Source organism: Jaculus jaculus, chromosome 9, assembly GCF_020740685.1.
Source record: "Jaculus jaculus isolate mJacJac1 chromosome 9, mJacJac1.mat.Y.cur, whole genome shotgun sequence".
NCBI classification, from domain to species: domain Eukaryota; kingdom Metazoa; phylum Chordata; class Mammalia; order Rodentia; family Dipodidae; genus Jaculus; species Jaculus jaculus.
The window spans coordinates 105,251,331-105,278,894 of NC_059110.1; the positions used below are offsets into that span (position 1 = coordinate 105,251,331).

The 27,564-nt window shown below is 39.3% G+C and overlaps 1 protein-coding gene across 2 annotated transcripts in view; it reads left to right on the forward strand.

Moving 5' to 3' along the window:
* The window catches only part of Ca10 (carbonic anhydrase 10), a 546,239-nt gene that overhangs the window by 219,952 nt on the left and 298,723 nt on the right, over window positions 1-27,564 (forward strand). For both annotated transcript variants that reach the window (XM_045159300.1, XM_004655625.2), the window contains exon 4: window positions 16,761-16,903. In XM_045159300.1, the coding sequence (XP_045015235.1) occupies window positions 16,761-16,903 (143 nt within the window). The remainder of the gene's footprint in view (window positions 1-16,760; window positions 16,904-27,564) is intronic.

A 27,564-nucleotide genomic window follows, 5' to 3' on the forward strand; every position in this document is an offset into this window, starting at 1 on the left:
TCTTGGCCATAGCAATAAGGCAAGAGACACACATAAAAGGGATACAAATTGGAAAGGAAGAAATCAAGTTATCATTATTTGCAGATGACATGATTCTATACATAAAGGACCCTAAAGAGTCTACTAGCAAGCTGTTAGAGCTGATCAAACCTACAGCAATGTAGCAGGATACAAAATAAATACACAGAAATCAGTAGCCTTCATATATGCTAACAACAAACACACAGAGGATGAAATCAGAGAATCACTCCCATTCACAATTGCATCAAAAAAAATAAAATACCTTGGAATAAACCTAGCCAAGGAAGTAAAGAATCTATACAATGAGAACTTTAAAACACTCAAGCGAGAAATTGCAGAAGACACTAGAAAGTGGAGAAACATCCCTTGTTCCTGGCTTGGAAGAATCAATATCGTGAAAATGGCAATCTTACCTAAAGCAATCTACACATTTAATGCAATCCCTATCAAAATTCCAAAGGCTTTCTTCATGGAAATAGAGAAAACAATCCAAAAATTCATTTGGAATCACAAAAAACCTCGAATATCTAAAATAATACTGAGCAACAAAAATAAGGCTGGTGGTATCACCATACCTGATTTTACCCTATACTACAGAGCCATAGTAACAAAAACAGCATGGTACTGGCACAAAAACAGACCTGTAGATCAGTGGAACAGAATAGAGGACCCAGATGTAAGCCCAAGTAGCTATAGCCACCTGATATTCGATAAAAATGCCAAAAATACTCATTGGAGAAGAGACAGCCTCTTCAGCAAATGGTGTTTTGAAAACTGGATAAATATCTGCAGAAGGATGAAAATAGATTCTTCTCTCTCGCCATGCACAAGAATTAAGTCCAAATGGATTAAAGACCTTAACATCAGACCGGAAACTTTGAAACTGCTAGAGGAAAAAGTAGGGGAAACCCTTCAACATATTGGTCTTGGCAAAGACTTTCTGAATACAACCCCAATTGCTCAGGCAATAAAACCACAGATTAACCACTGGGACCTAATGAAATTACAAAGATTTTGCACCGCAAAGGACACAGTGAAAAAAGCAAAGAGGCAACCTACAGAATGGGAAAAAATCTTCGCCAGCTATATATCTGATAGAGGATTAATATCTAGGATATACAAAGAACTCAAAAAGTTAAATAATAAGGAATCAAACAAGCCAATCAAAAAATGGGCTATGGAGCTAAATAGAGAGTTCTCAAAGGAAGAAATACGAATGGCATATAAGCATCTTAAAAAATGTTCTACGTCACTAGTCATCAGGGAAATGCAGATTAAAACTACATTGAGATTCCATCTCACTCCTGTCAGATTGGCCACCATCATGAAAACAAATGATCATAAATGTTGGCGGGGATGTGGAAAAAAAGGAACCCTTCTGCACTGCTGGTGGGAATGCAATCTGGTCCAGCCATTGTGGAAAACAGTGTGGAGGTTCCTAAAGCAGCTAGAGATTGATCTACCATATGACCCAGCTATAGCGCTCCTAGGCATATATCCAAAGGACTCATCTCATTTCCTTAGAAGTACATGCTCAACCATGTTTATTGCTGCTCAATTTATAATAGCTGGGAAATGGAACCAGCCTAGATGTCCCTCAACAGATGAGTGGATAATGAAGATGTGGTACATTTATACAATGGAGTTCTACTCAGCGGTAAAGAAAAATGATGTTATGAAATTTGCAGAAAAATGGATGGACCTGGAAAGTATTATACTAAGTGAGGTAACCCAGGCCCAGAAAGCCAAGCGCCACATGTTCTCTCTCATATGTGGATCCTAGCTACAGATGACTGGGCTTCTGCGTGAGAATGAAAATACTTAGTAGCAGAGGCCAGTAAGTTGAAAAGGAGACATAAAGGGTGGAGAAAGGAAGGGAGGAGGATACTTAATAGGTTGATATTGTATATATGTAATTACAATGATTGTAATGGGGAGGTAATATGATGGAGAATGGAATTTCAAACGGGAAAGTGTGGGGTGGGGAAGGAGGGAATTACCATGGGATATATTTTATAATCATGGAAAATGTTAATAAAAATTAAAAAAAAAATGAGGACTTCAGTTCAGATCCCCAGAACCCATGTAAAAAACGCTGACAGAGCATCTCATGCCTGTAATCCCAGCACTGGAGAGTAAAAGACAGAGGACACCTGAGACTTGCTGATTGCCTAGTCTAGCTGAATAAGATGAGCTAAGTATGAGACCCTGCCTCAAAAAAGTAAGGTGGAAAGCAACGGAGGAAGGCACTAGGCATCTACCTCTGGCCTCCATATATACATGCATCTGCACCCACACATGCACACACAGAGACACACATATGCCATAAAGGCACACAAACACATCAAAGACCTTGCCTCAAACAAAACTTTAGAGTTGATAGACATCTACATTAAATGGTCACAGTTTCCCTCACCTGGCTACACGAAGTATGATTATGTAAATAAGAAAGTTAAGAAGGCAAGTTAGATGTAAAGTCATTATATCACAGACGCTAACTCTTACATCTCAATGTAAAGCATACTTCAGGCCTTTTGGACAATACAAGCTAGTATGCAAGATAACAGATCATTTTCCTGGTTTTGTTCCCTACTTAGGGGCTGAGTATATTCTGTCTGTGCTCCAGCACTCTGTGGTGGTATAAAGATTATGTCTCCTGATGTCTCTTGAAGATAAAAGAGTTCTGTTATTTTTGAAAGTGATAAAGAAAATGCCCTAAATACACGTCAATCTCAAGACAGACAGAAACAGCTGGAGGCTTCTGCAGGATTACACAAATGTGAACACAATAGGAAATTACAAAGAAAAAAAACCTAAAATACCCACTGCTGGAATGTGCCATAAGTCTGGGTTCAGCTGATCTTTGTATACATCTGCATGGCAGGGCTTGCATTATCACCTTAACCTTCCATCTTGTGCCTACTTTTGACCTGTATATAAGGGTATAATTTTACATGCACATTCACAGAGAGTGAGAGTTAGGAGATACAGAGAGTAAAATGTTTACATACCCAAATAGATCGAGGGCAATGTATTCTAAGATATCCAGATGTCTTGCAGAATTTTCAAAGTGTTTCACCAGATATTTGAAATTTTGTAAGAAATCATTGTCTGACATTCTCTCAGTGCACTTTCAGAATCTCCAAATGCTGAAGATCACCTACTTTTAGAGCCTGTATTATTTTTTCTGGTGTTCAATTCCCGTGTCCCAAATAGTTTCAGCATTACTAGCATGAGCGCCTGGAAGCCAGGAGGACTTTGCTTTTGTGTAAATTTCAAGTAGGTCACATGGGTACCCAGAGACATCAGCTCAGCAGTCCCCTTCAAGTTGAGTAGGTGGAAATAATGAATGAATTAATGAACTCATTTATGAACACACAGTGAGATATTATTCTCTCTGTAGTTTTCACTCCCAGATTCAATACTCTAATTTCAGATTTTATCTGAAGCACTAGTAATTATATAGGACAAGAAAATTAACAAATGTAATTGGACTAAATTTTAAACCTAAGACAAAACACACAAGATTTTAATGCCTCCATAAAGCAGACTATACTATATGCCTTTTGGTACAATCTTAAGAATAAATCAGGTTGGAGAGATTGTGCAATGGTTAAGGCACTTGCCTGTAAAGCCTAATGACCAGGTTTGATTTCCAAGTACCCATGAACACATGTAAAGCCAGATGCACGTGTAAATCACCTGTTTTACTAGCATCTATCTATTTACCTATCTATCTATCTACCAGCTACCTATGTATCTATTTTTTAAACAGAGTTTCTTTATGCAGCCCAGGCTAGTCTTGAATTCAGGATCCTCCTTTCTCACTGGTCAGAGTGCTGGGATTACAGGTGTGTGCCACCATGCCTTGCCATAGTTGCCTTAATTGTGGAGCAAGAGTTACTGAGAAGGTGATGGCAGCATAGTTCTGTGCTGGGTATGTGCAGTGCACGAGAGAGGAGTGAGAGCGTATGTTAAAGCACAGTGCAAACCTTCAGCTCAGTTGTGTGCTAGCTCGATGTCCTTGGGTAAGTTACTCAACTCTCTAAGCTTCTGTTTCTTATATATATATAAATGAGACACACTGGGCTGGAGAGAAGGCTCAGCAGCTAAGTTAGTTTTCTAAGTGGGGTTGCTGAGACTGCCTGAGTTCAGATCTCCAAAATCTATGCATACAGCTGGGTATGGCCATGCATAACTGTCACCCCAATCCTGTGGAGAAGTAGAGTCCCGCAGAGAATCACCAGGGCTCATGCACAGCGAACTACAGAATCAGCAAGAGAAGAACAGGCTGGTGAGCAATGACGGAAGACACCGACGTTCTTCTCTCTGTTCCGCAAGTGAGCACCCAGAGCACTTCATTGGTACATACATATGCATACATGACACATACCATATCACACAGCATGCACATGCAAAAAAATTAAAAAGAAATGAATGGCATTTTCATAGTGAGTCATAGTGGTGAATAATTTTTTTATTTATTATTTCTTAGTTGTTTAAATATTTTTATTTATTTATTGATTTATTGATTTATTTGAGAGCAACAGACAGAGAAAGAGGCAGATAGAGAGAGGGAGAGAGAATGGGGGCGCCAGGGCCTTCAGCCACTGCAAACGAACTCCAGACGCGTGCGCCCCCTTGTACATCTGGCTAACGTGGGTCCTGGGGAGTCGAGCTTCGAACCGGGGTACTTAGGCTTCATAGGCAAGCGCTTAACCGCTAAGCCATCTCTCCAGCCCAGTGGTGAATAATTTGATATAAAGCTACCATCTTTATAACAGACCACCAATAGCTGGAATTACTGTTAACTTTAACTTGTTTTTCACTGTTACTCATTAAAGTGCCTCAGCTTACAAATGGGTACACTGGGGCTCAAGTCAGAACACACAGAGGGAAAAGAAGCACAATGCAGGCTTCTGTAAGAAAAGGGATGTAGACCCTGACAGCCTGAGTTTTGACTCTGCCACTTGCCAGTTTCTTTATCGTGAGCAAGTGACTTAACATCTCTATGCCTGAGATTCATATATGACATATAAGAATCAAGGTTGTAGCAAAGTCTAGCTCACAGATAATTAAATGAGAGGAGTATGTGTTGAAAATACTTAGGATAGTGTACAACATGGAATAAGCACTCAATAAATCAAGACGTAGAACCAACTCTCCTGGCCTCTCAGTGCCATGTGATTTCTACCTCACTGTACTGTCTTCCAGTGAAACCCTCAGAGCACCTTTAGTGAGCTTTCTACACTAGAGACAAGTCTCCAGGAGTGAAATTTTCCTGTGAATCCTTTGAAAACAAGATGTCCTCTATCAGGTATGATTCAAGTGTTATAACAAATTGCCTAAAGACATGAAAGAGGTCCAGATGAAACCAGCAATCTGTGCTCACAAGAATATGACAACCGTGTAGCATTCTTAGCGTCATAATCTTCATAGATTTCCCTGGAGTTTAGGTGTCTATAGGTTCCTACACTGTAAGCAGGGGGAAGAGAATAGACGTTTTATTTTGTAAGGAAGCTGAAGCATTGTCTTAAAGGTTATGATACTCAAACAGTATGACACTGACAGGGGTATACAAGTGGACAGAACATGCTAGAAATACCATCAGCACATCCAATAAATACAGAGATTTAATATGTGATAGAAATGACATCAATTAATAGGCAAAAGTAGTTTGCTTAAGAAATATTTCTGAGCTAGGCATGGTGGTGCATGCCTTTAATCCCAGCACTCAGGAGGCAGAAGTAGGAGGATCGCAGTGAGTTTGAGGCCACCCTGAGACTACACAGTGAATTCCAGGTCAGCCTGGACTAGACTGAGACCCTACCTCAGAAAGAAAAAAAAAAAGAAAAGAAAAGAAATATTTCTGGTATTATTCACTTTTAATCTGGGAAACATCTTAGACCTTTGTCTCATAGTATATATAAATAATAGTCACTAGTATATCTTAACAGGTAAACTTTAAGTAACAGAAGTATTTAAAGAAGTTTTTTTAAAAAAATATATACTGATATGCAGAGACATTTATCGTACCAATAACTGTGGACTAACTCCACAATCCACGACCCATATACCTGAACAAGGAGGGGCCAATGGGGAAGGGGCAGGTCACGGATGAGCCTAATTATGATATCAAACTGCCTGTACTTGCAGAATAGAAAACTAATAAATAAAATAAAAACATATGTGTGTGTGTGTGTGTGTATATATATATATATATATACATATATATATATATATATATATGTTCTATAGTTAGATTAGATCTTGAATAAGAGAGTAAAACCAGATTAATAAACACAATAATATAAAATTTCAAAGCACTTATGTAACAGATTACCAAAAGCAAAGTTAACAACCAGCTAACAGACCAGGAGAAATCATTTGTACCACATGACAAGGGTCCATAACTTTACAATGCAAATGATAACTAACATTTAGATGAAAAATTAATAAATAAATAACCCAGAGAAAAATCTGTGAATAGGATGAGAAGAGAAATTCAAATGGCCAAGGAGCATGTGAGAATATATGAAACCTTGCCATAGTTAGGAAATGCAAATAAATTAAATCAATGAAATTCAATTTTTTTTGTTCAGTTGCCAAAATAAATCATGAATATCATCCAGAGCTACGGCAACAGCAAGGAATGGACATACCACACAGCTAATTTCAGTGTAGATATTCATAGACATTGCCCATGTCTTCTCATGTAACCTGATAGCATCTGTTAAAGTAAATCCTATGCACACCTTAACCAAGCGATCTTGCCTTTAGGACTCTGTCCTGCAGAGATGAAAGTGCTGCTACCAAGCAGACAGTGCTTGAGACTCTTTATCGCAGCATTGGTTTTAATGGTAACCTAAGAGGGAAATAACCTCCATGTCTTCCATTTAGGGAATGGATGAGAAAAATAAAGGGCATTCAAACTACGAAAACCATGTAGCTTTACATATCAAAGTGCAGCTCTATTTGTATTTACATAAGGAAGCATCGATGGCATAATGCTACTGGAAATAAAAGACATATAAAATAGAACCTTTGAGAATATATGTATATCCACTGGCATATGTGTGTACCAGCAAAATTTAAAATGCTAAAAGATGCCTAATTTATTGTTCACACTGGTCATCACTGAATGAAATTGATCAACTTGCTTTATACATCTGTGCATTGTCTTACAGGTTACCTTACATCATGCATACATTATGTTGACTTTTTTAAATTGATTTTTAATTTGTATGCTAGTCACATATATGCATATATATATATGTATGTATGTATGTATGCACGTATATATGTGTGTGTATGTACATATACATGTGTATATATGCACATATATACATACATATATATACATAGTCATATCTTATTCAACTCCTTCTCCTACTGCTACTTCCTGTCCCCCCCCCCCCGCTCCCCTTCTTGTTCCCTTAAATAGTGTCTTTTCTGCTTTCATGGCACATATATTCCAAGATTCTCAGTCATACCTCCCTTAAGATCTCTTCTTCCCTTTTCATAATTCCCTTTCTACTTTACTTTTTAGAAATAAACTGATCTCAAATTATAGTCTGTTTAATTATTGGCTAAGTGACCTTGGAATGTTATTTTGCTTCTTTGCCTCTTATTCTTCTTACCTATAAAAATCACAATAGTATTTTCTTACAGAATTCAGGGAAGAATTAAGCAAGATGTCAAGGTCCTAACACAGAACTTAAGGGAGGCTGATCAGCAAATGGAAAATTCCCTCCCTTCCTTTCTCTTCACCCTCAACTCATATATCCTAGGGGATGCAAGTCAGTCAGCGCACTGGAATCAAGCACATATGGGAGGTGCATGCTACTGTTGTACAAACGCATAATCTGATGAGTTCCAGGTGCTCAATTAAAGTGATACTTTCATTTGTAATTAAACCTTCTTGGATGATTCATATTATTGCACACTCCCTCCATCCATCCAGACATCAAAGGTTTCAGGTCCAAGAAATAATCACATGCACCTCATCAAAGCTGTGAAATAAAGGTGTGGTAGCACCCGACTTTAATCCCAGCACTCGGGAGGCAGTGGTAGGAAGACCACCCTAAATTCAAGGCCACCCTGAGGCTTCATAGTGAATTCCAGATCAGCCTGGGCTAGAGTGAAACTCTACCTCTAAAAACAAAACAAAACAAACAAACAAACAAAAAGCTGTGAAATTAATTGAACAAATGTAGGCTCCTTTCAGAGATACCTAATCTGAGGCCAAGCTGGGTTATGTGGGTGTATTTGTGACCTTCTCATTGTGGAGACAAAATGCCTGACAAATAGCTGTTTCTTGGAGGAAAGGCTTATTTCGGCTTACTTTTCCAGGTTATGGTCCATCATCACAGGTAAGGCAGGGCAGCAGGGGCTTGAGGCAGCTGTCACAGTCAGTCAACAGGGAGGAAGCAGAAACCGATGAGTGTTCATGCTCAACTAAGATGTCTTCTTTTTATGTAGTCCAGGGTCCCAGACCACGGAGTGATGCTGCCCATAGTCATGGTGGGTCTTCCCATCTTAGTTAACCTAATCGAGACAATCCCTCACAGACATGGACAGAGGCTCACCTGATCTACACAGCCCCCTCACAGGTGATTCTAGGTTCTATCAAGTTGACAATCACTATAAACCATCAAAGCTTGCATCTGAAAGCTGCCTCTTTGGACTCCTCCTACCTAGATCCCTCACCCTCTTTTAACTCTGTCCCAGAAACAGTACACAAGTGGGCTCACAGGCCTGGTGGTCACTGTGTGCCCAACACTTTTCCCATAGCACCTCTCCAGTGTTTATTAAATGGTATAAATAAAAATATTACGTCAGACCATAACAGATATGCTCTAACGTGGTCTTTCCAATGATATCTCTGAAGCCATCATCCCATCTTAAAGACTGAACAACTAAAGTATGGAAAGTTGACCTCATGGTTCCATGGTAAGGACATGTGAGCTCACATTTTCCTTCTATGATAACAACTCTCTGAAACTGGTGTCCCAGTTACTTGCTTATTGCTGGGAACAAATAACCAACCAGAAGCAGCTTGTTAAGGAAAATATTTCACTTATCTTACAGTTACCAGAGGATAGAGTCTATCATGGTGGAGAAGGCACGGCAGGCCACAGAGATAAGCTGGCCTCACGTCATCACATTAGCAGGGAGAGAGAACAGCATGTGGAGCTGGGCTATAACATTTCAAAGCCCATGCCCTGGTAACACACTTCCTCCAGAAAACCTCCATCACCTAAAGGCTCCGTAACCTTCCAGAACAGCTGCACCTTCAAGGGATTAAATATGGAAATACATGAGCCTGTAGTAGTCATTACACATTCAAACCGCCACAGCTGGGAAAGTCAGAAGTTCCAGTGGTTTAGATGTTACCAGTTCAATAGCATTCAGATTCTACTAACAGTCCATCTCCATTGTTATGACTAGTATATATCTCTGTATAGGAAATATATAGTATAGTATAGATATATAGCCTATATCTCTGTATAAGCTTCAGCATTTTAACTAGTTGTGAGAAGCTCATGTCTTGCAACAATGGCATCACCACAAAACAGATGTGCTCTAGTGCTAGAGAGAAGAGACTGGTTGGAATTGCTACTTCTGTGTATTTAAACTTTGATGCACTTATGCCTCTCTTATAACACTGTATATTGTTAGAACTATTTGTAAGCTTGTCCATCTTTCCACCATCCTACCCTTAGCAGTGGTAATATTTGATTTATCTTTCTATTCCTGGCTCATTAAGAGATGGACCATTAATTTCTTTAATGAATGCACAAATTAATGATTATGTGTTCAATAGGATATATGCAACTCCTCAGAGATGCCTAGCTAAGATAATGTGAGGCCCTAGAAGCCCTGTGTGTTCTGTGAACCAGAGTCCTTGCTGTACAGAAAGATACCAACAGCAAAGGGTTAGTTTCAAGGCCAATTCCCTTTATAAAATAAATCTGAAATCAGAAAGGAGAAAAAGCCTGCAGCACTGGGTATTTTAAACGTGCTCATTAATAATGGCTTAAAGTACAGATTTATTACAGTGGAGAAGAGGGGAAGGGACAGTAAATCAGCATTGGTGTGGGAAATAGCAAGGGAAAGGTATGAGTTCTTATTTAAAATGTATTCATATGGTTTATAACTCCAAGAAGAAAATGCTATATTGAAATGGAAGGCTTTCTTTGTAGAATCAAATTCACCACATATATGTTTCATGCTAGTATTCATTTTCCAAAGTTTTATTTTATTTCCTTTGACCAAAAAGTTGTAGGTTTAGTTTATTGCTTGGAAACAAAAAAAGATTGCCTCAACTGAGTCTTTTCATGAAAATATTCTTTGCTTCAAATTATGATTTGTAAAACACTACTTAGATCCCAGAGGGGTGGAAATGGTATTTTATTGGCACATATGTTGAAGAGAATAGTTTTCAAAACATTCAATTATCTCTGCCTTTGAGATGGAATTTTAACATACCCTAAGCAGTAGGATGAAATGCACACACACAAAAAAAATAAAAGTAAAAATAAATAAAAACTATGTCTCTAGTTGTTATGTGGGAACAGCTTCTTTGTTTCTCATACTTTTCACTAGACTGAAAGATTTATGATGGTGGGCTGGAGGGATGGCTTAGTGTTTAAGGCACTTGCCTGCAAAGCCAATAGACCTAGGTTTGATTCCCCAGGACCCGTGTAAGCTCAATGTGGTACATATGTCTGGAGTTTGCAGTGGCTGGAGGCCCTGGCGCACCCATTCTCTCCCTCTCTCTCACTTTCTTTCTTTCTCCCCCTTTCTTTCTCTCTCAAATAAATAAAGTAAAAATAAAAATCAATTAAGATCCATGATGGCAGGAGCATGTCTAGTTAATTCATTACTGACAACCAAGAGTTGAAGACATGGGTAGCACATTAAGGGCCTCAATAAATATTTGCTACGCAAATTCTCAGTTTCAAGCCTAGTACCTGACACTCCCTAGGCTGATAAGTAGAACCTTTGAGCTGGTTTTGCTCCATTGGAGTTTCACAAATTCTTATGAAATGCCTTAGTTAATTCCAAATGCAGAGCACCCTGCTGGTAGCAGAATCATCTCTAACAAATTCTGCTGGCTCAAGACAAATAGTGGGGAAGGATGCCTAGCAGCATGGCAATGGGTTTGGAAAATCTTCAGAACACAAAGGTAATCAAGGTAAACTTTAACTCTCAATATCACAGTCAGTTCCTCTGATGCCTCATGATCTTGAGCTCTTTCTCATTCTTGATTGGAACTTGAATGCTTCTATCTGGAAATTGCTAGGGTAGAGTTAATAAGCAAAACTGCACAGACCTGTATTGTTTCAATATTGAACAGCAGCTAATAGGTCTTGCCAAGGTTCATGATTTAAGCATTTGGAATCAGACTCACTCAACGTCTTCCATGGCTCACTGTATCCAGAGCCAAGAGACCATTAGGGATTTGTCGTTCATGGTAAGAATGGCAGCAGCATTGCCGTGGGGGAAGTAGTTTGGCAAGATAAATACATGATTGTGATGCAGCCATTAAGTTGTCTTGTTTAGTCTCCGTGAAAATTAATTATTCAGGTTTATTTGTGTGTTCTGGTTTATATGTAAATTAGAAGATTGTGTGAAAAAGATGCCAGGGATGATGGGATTCCAATATTTTCAGACCAGTTGTCCATTAATTAGTTAAAATGGTTCTCACTCTATCTCCCGTCAATGACATTTTTCTCCACAATAAATTGTACTGATAAAGCTATCTTAAAAAAAAAAAAACTAGCATTATCAGATAAACCATAGTAACTGATGATTTACCAAATGAAATTAAGTTTGAAAATCTGATTTATTGGTAAATGGCATCTAAGAGGATAAAACAGAATTGGATTCTCAAAGTTTGGAAGCAGAAACAGTGCTATTGCCTTCTGCAGCGCCACCTCTGCTCACACTGCTGGCGTCGGGGGTCCATAAGCCTAAGAGATGACGCTAAGGAGGGAAGTTAAGAATGAACGTTGGGGGACTGGAGAGATGGCTTAGCGGTTAAGCGCTTGCCTGTGAAGCCTAAGGACCCCGGTTCGAGGCTCGGTTCCCCAGGTCCCACATTAGCCAGATGCATAAGGGGGCGCATGCGTCTGGAGTTTGTTTGCAGAGGCTGGAAGCCCTGGCGCGCCCATTCTCTCTCTCTCCCTCTATCTGTCTTTCTCTCTGTGTCTGTCACTCTCAAATAAATAAATAAAAAATGAACAAAAAATTTTTTTAAAAAAAAGAATGAACGTTGGGGACAACGGAGAGTTCTGCACAAAACCCATGGGAGGGTTTCTCACTATCTTGTACTCTAGTCCACGTGTACATCTCTGCTCTGCACATAGTCAGCCAGCTCACTCCTAGGTTCCAACAAGCATGTACTTCACACTCCTGTTTTTTACACCCTTCATCCTACCACATTACCCTTGCCTCTAGGTTTTTTCCTTCCTTCCTTCCTTCCTTCCTTCCTTCCTTCCTTCCTTCCTTCCTTCCTTCCTTCCTTCCTTTCTTTGTTTCTTTCTTTTTTGAGGTAGGTAGGGTCTTGCTCTAGCCAGAGTGACCTCGAACTCATTGCTATCCTCTTCCCTATGCTTCCTGAGGGCTGAGATTAAAGGCATGCACCACCACGGTCGGATAGATTACATTGCAGATCTACTTTTCATCCATTAGGCATTCCAGTTCCTGGATTAGCTTCAACATTGTAATTCTTGCCCCGGCATTTAACACAGCTTCTAAATAGCCAGCACTTTCCTGACCTCATCTGAGGAGACTAGTACCTGGTCCACCCCAGCCAGAGCCCCAGGGCGCATCTCTAGAGCATCTCCTTGTCTCATTCTCTTCCATCAGGTCTTCCTAGGGCCCTGCAGATGGGACCCAAAGATAGCCGACTTCCTTTAACCAAAAGATTTTTTTTTTCCCCTTTCTTAGTCATTTTGCCTACTTAACCTCGAAAATGTTTGGCTACTTTAAAATCTTTATTCAGTTGATTTGAACTTTTGCTCTTGAGATTTGTTTAGACTGCAAAATAGACACTAACGTTACTCTTGGTTTGCCAAAAGAGAAAACAGAAGCAAGTGGCCCTGGCAGTAATTAACTCCGTAATGCCCTCAACGTGATGATCTGCTCCAGAACCGAGCTGGAGTCCACTGCAGAGGGAAGTTCTGAGCACTGGAGCCCCTGGGCCGTGGAAGTCAAGATCTGAACTTGACCTTTGCTGGGCCAGTCCTTGCCTCCGCTTGTCAGCGTGGCCACAGCTGGGGGACTTCACTCATGCAAAGCCACGTTTGCATTTAGATGACATGATCTGCCAGATAGCGTCTATCTCTGAAAAACTATGTATGGCTGATTTAAAATGAGCAATTCAGTGGTGAGTAATTATAGTGCCCCTTCAGGAGGAGAGTCCCTGACCGGGCACAAGTGAGCTTAGGAGAGTGTTTCTCTGTTGTTCTCTGATTCCTGAGCAGGTGGTTAGAAACAGGGACATAGGCCTCCATAGTGAAGTGGGGATATAAAAACCCCAAAACTGTTTGTCATAAAGAATGCTATGCCCAATAAAAGTGAGGGCAGATGTTCACATAAAGTTTTTGCTATTTGTGTTTTTGTGGGTGGGGGGAGGGGCATTTGGGGTATGAAGTTTATTAGCAAAGCATTGCAGCATCTGCCCACCCACATTGTCACATAATAGCATTCTCACTGCTCATTTATGGGGTAGGAATTATGTCTGTTGATGATTTTCATGGGAGTAGATGAAATGCAATGTGCGCCAGCTGTAGCTACGTTTATCCTGCAGCTGCTCTGCAGAGAAGGTGGCCGCGCCTCCCCGCCCCACACACGCCATAGGCTTATGTCTCCATCGTCGAAGAGAAGAGGCGTTTTACCTCACAGTTTTAAAGAACGAAGAAGAGATGTATTAGTTTTCTGCTGTAGCTATAACAAATGAAACCAAGTGAGTTAACACGATACAAATGTGTTGCCTTACAGGTACACGGGTTAGAAGTCCAAGATGACCCCCTACAAGGTTGAAAATCAGGGTCAGCAAGCCTGCATGCCTTCTAGAGGCTGCAGGTGGAGGGACTGTGGTCTCCTGGGTTCCAGCTCCAACAGGCCACCTGCGTGCTTCAGCTTGTGCCCCTGCCTCCATCTTCAGAGCTAGCAGACTGCTATCTTCTCTACACTGTTTTTTTGTTTCCATCATATGTTGTTTTTATGTTTCTTTCCCCTCATCATCCTCTTTAAGGACTCTTATGATTACATTGGGGCCCACTCAAATAATCTCTCCTTCTTGAGGATTTTAACTTCTCTACAGTCAGCAGAGAGTACATAGGATCATGGTTTAGTTCATTATCATTTGGTTCAGTGACTTTAGGGCCTACTTTTCTTTCTCTTTCTCCGTAACTGTCTGTTGCTGCGGTTTTGATAATTATTAATGGTGAGAAAGCCAAGTCAAACTCCCTAAACTAAGGGAAAGGGACACACCAGAGGCTCACAGGCATGGATTAAATCAAATGAGGTATTTACTTCTTTTACAATGAAGTCTATCTTATGCTCAAATTGAAGTGTTTGTCTGGAAATCTGCTTCAGGCCAGTGTTGACTAGATCAAAAAAAGAGGGTAATAAAATCTAGGATTTGGATGTGACTAGTTAAGCCATCCATCTAATTCTTCTGAATTATGTTACCCTGCTTGGCGAGTGCTTGCAAGGCTCCTGTCCCACCTCCATGGGTTTTAACTTCACTGTGGTACACAATGTGTGCTGTAAGGTAAATGCTGCATTCAACTTCAGCTTAAGACAGTAAGCACATTTTATTAGTTATTTTCTCATTGTTGAAACAACATGCCTGACAAAAATCAGTTCAAGAGAGGAATGGTTTATTTTAGCTAAAAGTTCCACATTACAATCCATCATGGTGAGGAAGGCATGTCAGCAGGAGCTCAAAGCACCTTGAAGCTGTACAACAGTGAGGAAACAGAGAGCCATTAATGCCCCTCCACTGCTCAGCCAGCTTTCTCCTTTCTGTGCAGTCCAGGACTCTGTCTATGGAATGGTCTCACCTGCAGTTAAGGTGGGTTTTCCCACCTCAATTAACCTAATCAAAATATTTCCTCACAAGCATGCTCCTAGGCTAACCTAATCTTGGCAATCTTTCACAAGTGATTCAAGATACTTTCAAACTGACAACCAATACATGTGATCATGTGCAGACTGGGGAGGTGGCTCAGCAGGTAAGGGCTTGTGCTTGCAGAGATTACTCGCCTGTGTCCAATTCCCCAGTGCCCAAGTAAAGCCAGATGCACAAAGTGGCACATGCATCTGGAGTTCATTTACAGTGGCAAGCAGTCCAGGGGCACTCATATCTCTCTCCGTCTCCTCACAAATAAATAAAATTATTAAAATAAAATAGTTAATGAAGTGCACACAGGAGGTTGTGGCATGAATGTTATGATCATCTTCTCCAGAAGTTGCTCCCTGGTTCCACTCTCTGGAGACGAATCAAGTGTCCTTTCCTAGCTTACAGTCTCACCGCACACTCCACCTCCCTTGCCTCCCTGGCATTCATTATGGTTTTTCTTCCTTCTGTAAGTGGACATAAGGTAGGAGCTCTCTAAACATACTGTGGGTGGATGAGTGGATGAATGTCCATATAAAGTCTGGGGAAAATAGAGGAAGCATGATTCCTGCCCCTTAGTGGAAATACTGAAAAAGGCAATTAAAAAAAAGGTATGGTTTCTTCATAAATATAAAATTAGTTAAGTTGGCTCTTCCCCTTACCCTACTAACTTGGTTAAAATGAAGAAAACAGGACTGGAAATCCCAGAGTGATTTATCCTGATAGATGTTGCATTGTGACACTGAAAATGAGCAGATGGTTTTCCTTTGGTTATTTGCACTCAACACTTGATGTAATTTTTTCTGCCTATCAAATGATCACGTTCCTCAGCTGCTGGAACATTAGGTTAATGACATAGTGTCCAACCAAACAAAGATAGAGTCAGGTTGCCAAGCTCCTGTCTAGCATGGATTTGGGGGGAGGGTGTCAGCAAAATAATGCATTCCTTCAGTTTAGTCTTGACAACCCAAAGTAAAACACAACCCAAAGAAAAACATTTTGTATATGTTGAATGACACAAGTTTGAAAAGCTTCAAATACCCTCAAGATAGGACAAGGTTCACATCATTCCTGCCAAGGAGAAAAACAGAGCATCAACTCTAGAATGGCTAACTATTTAGTGTACTCTTGTCAGGTTGCAAACATGGCATGGCTTAAAAGAACAAGTTAGCACACATACTAATGTATGAGTGTAAAATGTACCAAAGGAGTCATGGGATAGATAGGCCCTAAACAAGAAAATATGACCTTAAGAGATCATAAATATAGATGTTAAGATAAGCAGACCAAGATTCAAGCCTGTAAAATACCATGTTAATACACAGGGATCTCCAAATGGGGACATTAGGTGGCCTTCTTCGATTTTACCATTTTGAGTGGTACTATATATATATATATATATATATATATATATATATATATATATATATATATGTATGTATGTATATGTATATGTATATGTATATGTATATGTATATGTATATATGGTATAATAGTATATATAATACATAAAGTATAATAGTATATATAATATATATAACTTATGTACCCTTTCTAAGGTACCCTACTAAGGCTAATTTTAAATTTTCTTTTTTGCTTCTAGTTCCTTCTTTCTGGGGATTGGTGAACTCAGCTTGGAACCTTTGCTCCGTGGGGAAACGGCAGTCACCTGTTAACATAGAGACCAGTCACATGATCTTCGACCCCTTTCTGACACCCCTTCGCATCAACACAGGGGGCAGGAAGGTAAGCTGCCTGCTGTTTGCACTGTGAAGTTCAGAGTTGGGGAGATGCTGGCTGGTTGTAAGCTGGTCCTCTTTTCTGTGACGACTTTGGCTTTCTACCTGAAATACCCCAGACCTCAGGCCTGCTGCCAGCAAATATAATTATCTCCAAATTGTGTGTTTCTTTTCTCCCTAGCTGGTCACACTCTCATGCTTCTAATTACTGTGGACCCCCTGGAATTTGCCTGAGGTCCTATCCCTTGGTACCCCATGAAGGTCAGAAAACAATTGCCTCCCTTGCATACAATATCAGCAGAACCCTTGCTTCTGAGACACTTTGCCAAACCTTCATGTCACTCTAATGAAGTAGAGGGCAAAAAAATTTTTTAACAAAAATAAAATCAGACGCTTATCATCCTGGGAAGGAAAACAAACAAACAAACATCACCCTAGATGATTTATAAGAAAATCAATAATTAATCTTCCTAAGGGCATAATGCTGGCTTAAGAATCCTCCCTTCTGCGCAGAAATGCTGAGCTGCGCTTCATGATTCCCTAGCCGAATCCTTCCTGCCCGCCACCCCCCCACCCCCACCCCCCCACCCCCCACGAGCTCCTCTTAGTTGTGAAGGGCACAGTACCCTCGGGCTCTTCTCATTGCTGGAAACCAGTGTTTCTCTTGCTGCCTCCTTTCTGTTTGGCTACCTTCTGCTGTTGACTAGGATATCGAAGGTGGAAAAAATGCACACCACACACATAGGAAGTTATGTTTGAAGTCAATTTAGTTACTATGAATTCAAGAGAAATGAAGAGTCACTTGTGTACAACATTAGGGCTTAAATTATGGGCAAGTTTTGTTATTGTTGCTGACTCTCTTGGGCTTGGGCTGTTCTCATTCTGCTCACCCTTCCTTCTATGCCATGTTTCCAGCCTCACCATATAATTTTTATATTATTTTCCTCCTTCTAATATATTGGAATATGTTTTCAACTATGTAACTATCACCCACACTTCATGACTCATCAAAAAGTTGTTAGTGCCTTTGATTCAGGATTCAAGCAAGGTTTTGAAAGACATTGCATGTGAGACCATTTAGCTATGCTGTTTAAAATATGGCTTGAGAAGCATTCTTTTTGTAGAAAGGTCTTATGTAGGTCATTTGACTGATTGCTCTGTTGTATAGATTCTTGGCTGCTCTAGTTGTCCCATTTGCAGTTTTCTTTTTTCATTAAACTCTAAATGGAACTTGCATAATTCCTACACTCACGTTCTCCAAAAAAGGTAAATCATTCATTTAAAGTCAAGAACATGTATGAGATCCCTGGTCAGCACTTAAGTGGCAGAAGTTGCAGTTTTGATTTAATACTCAATAATCCTTTCTCTCCTGGAGAAGATGATGGGATAATTGTAGTATGGACAAACAGAAAAAGAAAATGAAATTAATCAAACAAAATCAAATCACCAAACCCAAGGTTTTGGTGCTCCAAAAATCCCCTACAAGATACCCAACAAGGATGCAGCCTGGTGGTTAACACAGGCAGGGATTTGTGGGAGGGGTTTAGGATGAAACAAGTTGCAGAAGACAATTCCAGTGGCTGTGTTAAGGAACTCGATCCATTTCTTAAGAGCTGCAAAGTGTTCTATGTTTTATAGTTTTCACTGTATATAGATTTTCTACTCCCTTGGTTGGGCTCATTTCTAAGTATTTTATTATTTTAGGTGATGGTAATAGGATTGTTTCTCTGATTTCTTTCTCACCCTGTCCATTGTTGGTATATAGATAATTTACTGATGTTTTTCTTTTTTCTATTTATTGACAATTTTATACATGTATATCATGTATTTTGACCATGTGATTTTATATCCTGCTACTTTACTTATATACCAGATTTTAAAGTTTTTAGATGGAATCTTTAGAGTCTTATAAGTAAAGGATCATATCATTTACAAACAAGGATATTTTGATTTCTTACCTTTGTATTTATGTTACTGTAATTTATTTCTCTTGCTTTATTACTCTAGCTAAGACTTCAAATACTCTGTTAAATAAGAGTGAAAAAGTGGACATCCTTGTCTCAGTCCCCATTTGAAGGAAATGCTTTCAGTTTTTCCCCAAAGACAGTAACATTGAGTATAACTTTTTCATATATAATTTTTGAGGGGGATTAAGAGAAGGTCATGGGGGAAGAAAATATTGCATGTTTTCTCTAGAAACTAGAATGTATATGCATTTGATTTGGAGGTAAAGGGGACTAGTAGCATCATGTGGGGAGAATCAGAGGAAAATGAGGAAATAAGTACAAACAAATGACCATGATATATAAGTATGAAATTATCAAAAAATGAAGACCATTTTGTTAGATGCTACTTAAAAATATGACATTGTGAAAACAGGTTTAAAACTATTACACCATGTGTTTAAAGGGTTTTTAGGTAAAGGGCACATGGGAAGTGGGATGGGTGACATAAAGGATGATGCGCTTACACAAAGTGAATTCACATTCCACCTATCATGAGGTCATCTGAGAGGAAATTGTTGATGTGACAGAAAGAATCAAGGTTATGTCACTAAAATTCTTTCTAAAGTTCACTGGGGAGGAAGAAACCTGAGGCTTGGGAAACAGACTCATGTCAAAAGTCTCCCATATATTAGGACTTTGGTTGTTGTCTATGGGTCTTTTTCTTTCTTTTTTTTTTTTTTGAAAGTGTTATTTTTAATCATCTCAACTTAGTAAATTGTACCTGATCCAAATCAATTTGCAAATGGACTGCAGTATGGGGTTTTTGGAAACATTTACTTTTGACAATGAAAATATTTATACCTGGCATGATTTGTGTTGTCAGAGGTTTGTAAAGATGAGAACTGACTGATGGCACCTTCTGCATTCACAGAAGATAGAAAGTAGAGTCTAGATAGCTGAATAAGCTCCCTGATAATGCAATGCCTAATCTGGATCTACAACACCTAAACAACGTTTTCAGCTTTATAAAGATAGTGCTTAATGAGCTGGAGACTTGTTTTGGATATGAAGGTTCAAACCATTGGTCTGGATTTAGTTTTTGCCTTAAAAAATAACTCAAAAGGTTTAAAACCTAGCCTGTTATATAGGACATGTTGTAGAATTTGGGCCAGGTGCCACATTTTGAAGACTAAGATCAACGGAATGTCAGTAGGTTAAATGTACCTCCGTAAAATGTGTTTTGTGTCACATTTTTATCTGTGAGCATTATTCCTTTTGACATTTAAATGTGTCTTATGCACAAAACCATGAAGCTGCTCTGCCACAGCCTCTTTCTTGGTTTATTGTGTTTGTTTTAAAATATTTGACCTGACATGGAGCTCAGATAATGAAATGAGGGCTTTTCTTAGATTAGGCTAGGGTAGAAATTCCACCAACCTCAGTGCAAGAACAAAGAAAAATGATTAGATGAATTCAAAATGCACTATGACTCAAATATAATAGGGAATATTTATTTTTAATTAAAAAATCGATTTCACCTTTCAAGATGCTTGTTTTTAATGATAAGGTTTTTGGTTATTATGTGGGTGTGTGTAGCATGTGTATGTGCATGTATGTGTGTATGTGTAGCACATGTCGTGTGGGGGTGCATATGTGTCTATGTAATGTATGCATGTGTGTATGCAGGTATAAGCTAGGTGTATAGAGACCAGAAGAGAATGTCGAATGTCTTCATCTATCACTTTTACTTTATTTCCTTGTGACAGGGTCTCTCACTGAATCTGAAGCTTGCACCATGTTTTTGTTAGAATGATTGGCCAACGAGCCCTAAGCTATCCTGTTTTCTCTGGCTCCTTCAGAGCTGAGTTACAGAAGTGTGTGGCCATGCCTCGCTTTTTATGAGAACTCTGGGGATTAAACTCAGATTCTTATTCTTAAGCATCAAGCACTTTACTCACTGAGTCATCTTCCCTGCCCATCACTTGTAGTTCTTTTTAAATATTTTATTTATTTGAGAGGTAGGGCAAATGTATGTATAGAGAGAGAATGGGTGTGCCAGGCACTCTAACCACATTAAATGAACTCCTGATGCATGTGCTACCTTGTGCATCTGGCTTATAGGGGTACTGGGGAATCGAACCTGGTCCTTAGGCTTCACAGGCAAGTACCTTAACTGCTGAGCCATCTCTCCAGTCCCAACTTATAGTTCTTGAATAATGTTATAATGTTTTGCTTTGGATATTTTGTTGTTATTCTTCTTCTTGAAAGGTAGTACTTTTTAATCTACTTGTCCACATCTGACATAGGATTCTTAAAGATGAAATCCAAAAGTAATTGCTGTTTTCTAACTAACACTCCTTAAAGGTTGGTTAACTGTGAGTCTAAAAATTTTTACCTTAGAAATAATCTCCTACCTTTGACCCTCTTAAACAACTTCTGCTACCCTAAGTAGTTTGCAGCTAACTAATTTGTTCTGGATAAAGTTAATAAAGCTACTCAAGATAAAAGAAAAGAAAATGATTGACAGATTTTAAAAGACATCAAACTCCAATTTGGGGGATGTGACAACTTGGCTAGTCCCTGAAAGTGGAACTTCCAGAATCTGGAGCCTCTGGAGAAGAGGCATATGGAGATACCTGACCTCACTTAGTAACACAGTCTGAGATACAACAAGCAAAAGACAGGGGACTGACCACCATCAGTTCATGGACTCATCTCAGTCTTCTTAAAGAGGCAGGCTTCTTCTATCTTGAGTTTTATTCAGTGGAATCTACAAGTACGTTTCTCAGGGAAAGGCACCATAATACTTGCCTACCGTTGTTATGAGTTTATTAACTGAACCTTGTATGAGGGAACCTCTCTACAGAGACATGGGACACAGAGAGGGATGCTTCTGAGCCAGCACTGTTCCTAAAGGCACAAGAAAAGGAAGTGGTTACCAGCAATGAGAGACAAACAGCTGTGGTAAGTCACATCTGAACGTCAGTGAGAGAAGCAGCCGGCTTAGTTGCTCTGCCTTGACTTTGAGAAGTTTCCCCACAAGCTCCTGTTCTGAACTCTTGGACCCTACTTGGTGGTAGTATTTTGGGAGGTTGTAGAACCTGCTTCCATCCTAGCTGATGGAGCTAGGGCACTGTGGATGTGGTTATGAAGGTTACCCAGCCCCTGCTCTGCTCACTGCTTCTTGGCCCACCTTACTTATATTTCTTCAAGGATGTGGGCCACATTATATACTATTTTGGCTTTTGGATCAGGACATTTTTTTCAAGATAACTATCCTTCTGTATTTTTATTTTATATCCTGGGGGTTATCCTTGATAGTGCTGGTTAATTTGAGCTGAGCGAAGATTATCAATGCAGGGGTTAATATGAAATTATAAAAAAGTTGCTATGATTCCAGGTGGGAAAAAGGTGGGATGTACCCATGATGAATAGTAACTTTGTCACCAATAGAGAAATCTGTCACTAAAAATGATTTACAAGTATTGTGTCTATCAAGAAATGTTGAATAAGATGAAAAATAAGGCATATGAATTGAGTTTATATGTAAAAATGTTACTTTCTCATTTTCAAATTTTACCATGAATCTCATGATATAATCCAGTTGACCATAATTATCATTGATGTGCAGGACATATGTACATCACTGTGCTCTGAACCTCTTCATGTGTGAAGTATTTATGTTCCTTCAGGTAATTTACAATACATTTGGGAGAAAATATAGATATACTGAAGTTTCATGGCAGTAAGTGATTCAAATAACCATTTGAGGTAATAGTGGAAGAGATAGTAAAGAAGCTATGGCTAGTAAAGAAGCTGAAGAGATGGCTTAGCAGTTAAAGCACTTGCCTCTGAAGCCCAAGGACCTAAGTTTGATTCCCCAGAACCCATGTAAGCCAGATGCACACAGTGGTGCATGCAACTGGTGTTTGTTTGCAGTGGCTAAAGGCCCTGGTGGTCCCTGAGTCTCTCCTTCCCCCCTCACTTTCTCTCTCTCTTAATAAGTAAATATAAATAAACTATTAAAAAGAAGCCCAGTGTGGTGGCACATACCTTTAATCCCAGCACTTGTGAGGCAGAGGTAGGAGGATTGCTGTGAGTTTGAGGCAATGCTGAGACTACATAGTGAATTCCAGGTCAGCCTGGGCTTGAGTGTGACCCTACCTCAAAAATCAAAATAAATAAATAAATAAATAAAAATAAATGATTAATTAGTAAGCCCATTATTTTGGCACTAATTTTTATTGAGTGTAAGAACTTGGGTTGGATAAACCAGGCTTTATAGAAGTGCTAGGAAACGTGCTAGCATAAAAAGGAAAGTAGGACTAAATATACACTGAAGGAGAGTCTTTCAAAGTCAAGCGATCTGGATCCAAGTGTGTAAGATTGAAAGAAAAAGAAAAGGCAGGCATATTTTGTCATCTAAGTATGTTGCCATTGTGTTGATTTGTACTGGATAACTGACGCTGAACTTCCACAGGTAAGTATGTTCACCCACCACTCACTAGCTACTTTTAAACATCACAGCCCTTTTGCAGTGAAGCACTGCGATGGAAATGGCATTTGTAATTTCATGTATATAGGACAAAGTAGCTCCTTGAGAACTACTGAAGAATTAAATGAAAGTCCTACTCATTGTTATTTGTAGTTTGATAATTTTTTTGATTTTCCAAATTGATCATATCTTCCCTTGGAAGAAATTAGTAAGAGGTCTATTTATATAAATCAACCTCTGACCAACAAGGAAAAGATTGGTGGAGTTAGTGGGGTAATATCCTAGAGAGTATAATAGCCATAGTGGGGGAAAAAATGCTATGCTTAGATATAGCTATCAAAACTTCAAATGGCAGAATTTTTAAATGTTATCCTTGAAAGAGAGATATGGTCTCATTGCTTCATAGACGATGACACTACAGGACTTGGGTGATGTTAAAAGGAAATGATGGTAATACAATTACAAATGATGATAATGAAAAAAGGAACTAGTAGGAGTGAAAGATAGGGAAGCGGCTGTGTGGGGAGTTTTTTTGGTTTTTTTGAGAAATAATGTTTTAAATGGCAGATTAGAGATGTGAGAGCAAGGCTTTCAGCTATGGAGGAGGACAAAGAGAGGAATGATTCATAAAAACAGTTTCAGAGAGACTAAGGTCTAGAATGGGTCAAGGCTTCCAAAATAAGAAAGGCTTTAAAAAGTTGCTGTTAGAGAAAGTAAAAGCAGTATGACTATGCAGACATCCATTTGAGGGAAGAATTGATGTTAATAGATAAATTGGTGTGAATGTTAAATCTTGTATCAACCATGTGTATATTATGCGCACACACACAAACACACACACACACACACACACACACACACATATATATGCAGACATACATTGATTGATTATCTCTTCTCAGCTTTGGTTTCCTCATTTGAAAAAGATTATCCTGGCCAACCTTTTACATGAAAAAATATGCTTCTCAGGCAAGTCAAGATGCAGGGTATTATGCTAGTGACTGGCAAAGAATATATTCAATAATAGTTAGCTACAGTCAGAAGTATTAGTGGAAAACACAACTCCCAGTTGAATTTTTCTGTCAAAGATACTAATGCTCATTTAGAATGGGGGTAAGATGTGCCAAGAAGTGAAGTGATTGTGGTTATTTAGATAACAGATTAAGAATTCACAGACATATCATTAGAGCGTCTCAACCCAAGAGACTGAAATTTCGCAGTCATAAAGGTAACGCTTTCTTTGTCACTGCGAGTTTATGGAAAGAATCACAAGTTCACATCAGGCAAGATAAACTGTGAAACACATAAAGAAAGTTCATGGATAATGAATGTGCTCAGTATGAATAAATAGCAGAGAAGATGCAAGGAAAAGAATTCCTTCTAATTACTTAGGAGATAAAGGACCACCCCCATGATAAGTGAGGCCATTGCTCTGCAGTAGCCTTCACTGAGAAGACACAATCTGGGATGTTAGTCAGAGCCCCCATATAGAGGGCAAAACTAGCTACTGGAAAAGTCATTGACAGAGCCAAGTACAGAAGAGCAACAAAGTGAGTAGAAAAATCAAATGTATGATCTTCGTGTTCCTATCCTTTTATTTATCTACCTGCATTTATATGCCTGAAAGGAAAATGTATCAACTGTCATTTCAGATTTTGTCTTACTTTTCTTAGAAAGCCTCAGATATAGAGAAGTGGCCCTGGTGTTTGGGCATGCCTAGGACCGGACTTCAATTTAAAGAAAAGGTCAGAACAATGGGAAATTGAATGATGTGTTTCATTAAGATGACAGGCAGAATCAGAGTCCTGACAAGCACTGAGGGCTAGTTGAGATTATAAAAACATACTAAATCATCAGCTAAGAGCTTTGAGTTTCCAAGTCCAATCTGGAAATCCATTGTTCTGTATGAACACTGGTGAGGCAGGACACATGGGCAGTATTTCCTTGAAGTTGACCTTGTCATAAGAACACAGTGGGATTATTAACACCCCTCCCCCACTGCAAAGGCAAATTCCCTTTAAAGCACTAGTTTATGCTTGGGAAAAATTTGCATTATCCTCCTCTCAACCTCAATTAAAATTACTCCTCTGAATTCCCCATAGAAGGCTCTTTATCCTTGACCATCATTTACTCTGAGTTAGCTACAATGACAGATTCAAGACAAAGTGAATGTTACACCAAAAAAGGACTTCGATGACAGTTAAAAAATAAGGCCGGACATGGTGTCACACATCTTTAATCCAAGAATTTGGGAGACTGAGGTAGGAGGATCATTGTGAGTTTGAGGTCAGCCTAAGACTACAGAGTGAGTTTTAGGTTAGCCTGGACTAGAGAGTAAGACTCTACCTTGAACCCGACACCTCCCCCCCCCAAAAAAAAAAATCAGGCCAAGATAATGTGTTTATTCCTCAAACAAAATCTTTTTTGAGGTGAGCAGAAGCAGTGGGTAGCGGTGAAGTTATGAAGGATTAAGGAAAATGGGAAAGACTACAATGCAATGTTCTAACCAGAAAGTGGAGTCAATGTACAATATTCTGTTGGGGGTATCAGATCCCCCATGCACTGTTGCCAAGCTTAGATGGGGCAGGATTGCTGCTCACTGCTTTGGCAGTTTCTCACGATGCTTACCTCATGACATCATCCAGAAAAATCAATGTAGTCATTAGGTAAGTCTCCCAAGGAAACACCTGGTTGTTGGCTTTCATATCTTACAAATGTATCTAATTCTCATTTTACTCCTCTGGGGCAGATTCAGACAGATTTGTTCTGCTTTCCTGCTTCATTTCCTCTATGCTTCTCCTCATTCTTCTCTTGCTATTACTCCATTTCTCATTTCTATTCTCATCTTTTCTCTGCTCTAAACTTCTCCTTGCCAAGCTGCCCTCTCCCGTTCCATTTTGCCCCCAATTCTCTTTCCTTTCCTTCCTCTCTTCTGGTCCTGAGTACACATGATCAAGAAACCTTCTCACTTCCCCATCAGAATGGAATCAGTTCTCTTTCATAGAATATTTTAACTAAACACAAAAAGATCAATAGTTGTATGTTTTGGGTGAAAATACTTGAATAAGGAGAATTTTATCACAAATCTGAGCATATTTTTCTAAATATTTTTATTTATTTGCAAGCAGAAGAAAAGAGAAGGAAAGAGAGAAGTAGGGAGGAGAATGGGCTTGCCAAAGCCTCATCCATGACATGTATACAATTTTGCAAATCTGGCTTTACATGGGTACTGGGGACTCAAACCTGGGCCATCATACTTTTCAAGCAAGAGCCTTCAACTGCTAAGCCACCTCTCCAAACCCCTGAAAATAACTTTTTAATGTTTTTATTTATTTATTTTGTAAGCAGAGTGAGACAGAGACAGAGAGAGAATAGGCACAACAGGGATTTTAGCTGCTGCAAATGAACTCCAGATGCATGTGCCCCCTTTGTGCTTCTGGCTTTATGTGAAGACTGAGGAACTGAATTTGGGCCGATAGGTTTTGCAGGCACATGCCTTAACTACTGACCCATTTCTCTATTCCCCTGAGCATAATTTTTGTACGAGAATATTGGGAAAATTAACTTATGATGCTTAATTAATTTGTAAGTAAATGAATTTCTAAAATAAAGAATGTCCATGCCGGCCGTAGTGGAACACATCTTGAATCCCAGCACTTGGGAGGCAGAAGTAGGAGGATCACCATGAGCTGGAGGCCACCCTTGAGACTACAATAGTGAATTCCAGGTCAACCTGGGCTAGAGTGAAACCCTACCTCAAAAAAAAAAAAAAAATCCAACAGGAATCTAATAAATTATATAGCCACCACAACCTAACACCACTCTAGTTTTCTTGTGTTTAGCTTCTACCTTAAACCCAGTGTCTATTCCATAAGCCAGCAAGTCAATGCTTACCAGATAGTCTACATCATTTTCCTATTTATAATCAGATATTCCTCAGATGTTCTATCTCATACCCAAAGCTTTTACATAGGAAATATCATGTAGCTGTATGGTATATTTTTTTCTCAATCAGTGAAAGCACCACCACAGTGTATAGGGTCTTATCAAACTAGCAGCATCTTACTTGCCTGAAGATATTTTCTGCTTTGTTCATATAAAAAGTATTCTTTCTGGGCTGGAGGGATGACCTAATAGTTAAGGCACTTGTCTGCAAAGCCAAAGGATCCACGTTCAATTCCCCAGGACCCACGTAAGCCAGATACACAAGTTGATACATGCATTCTT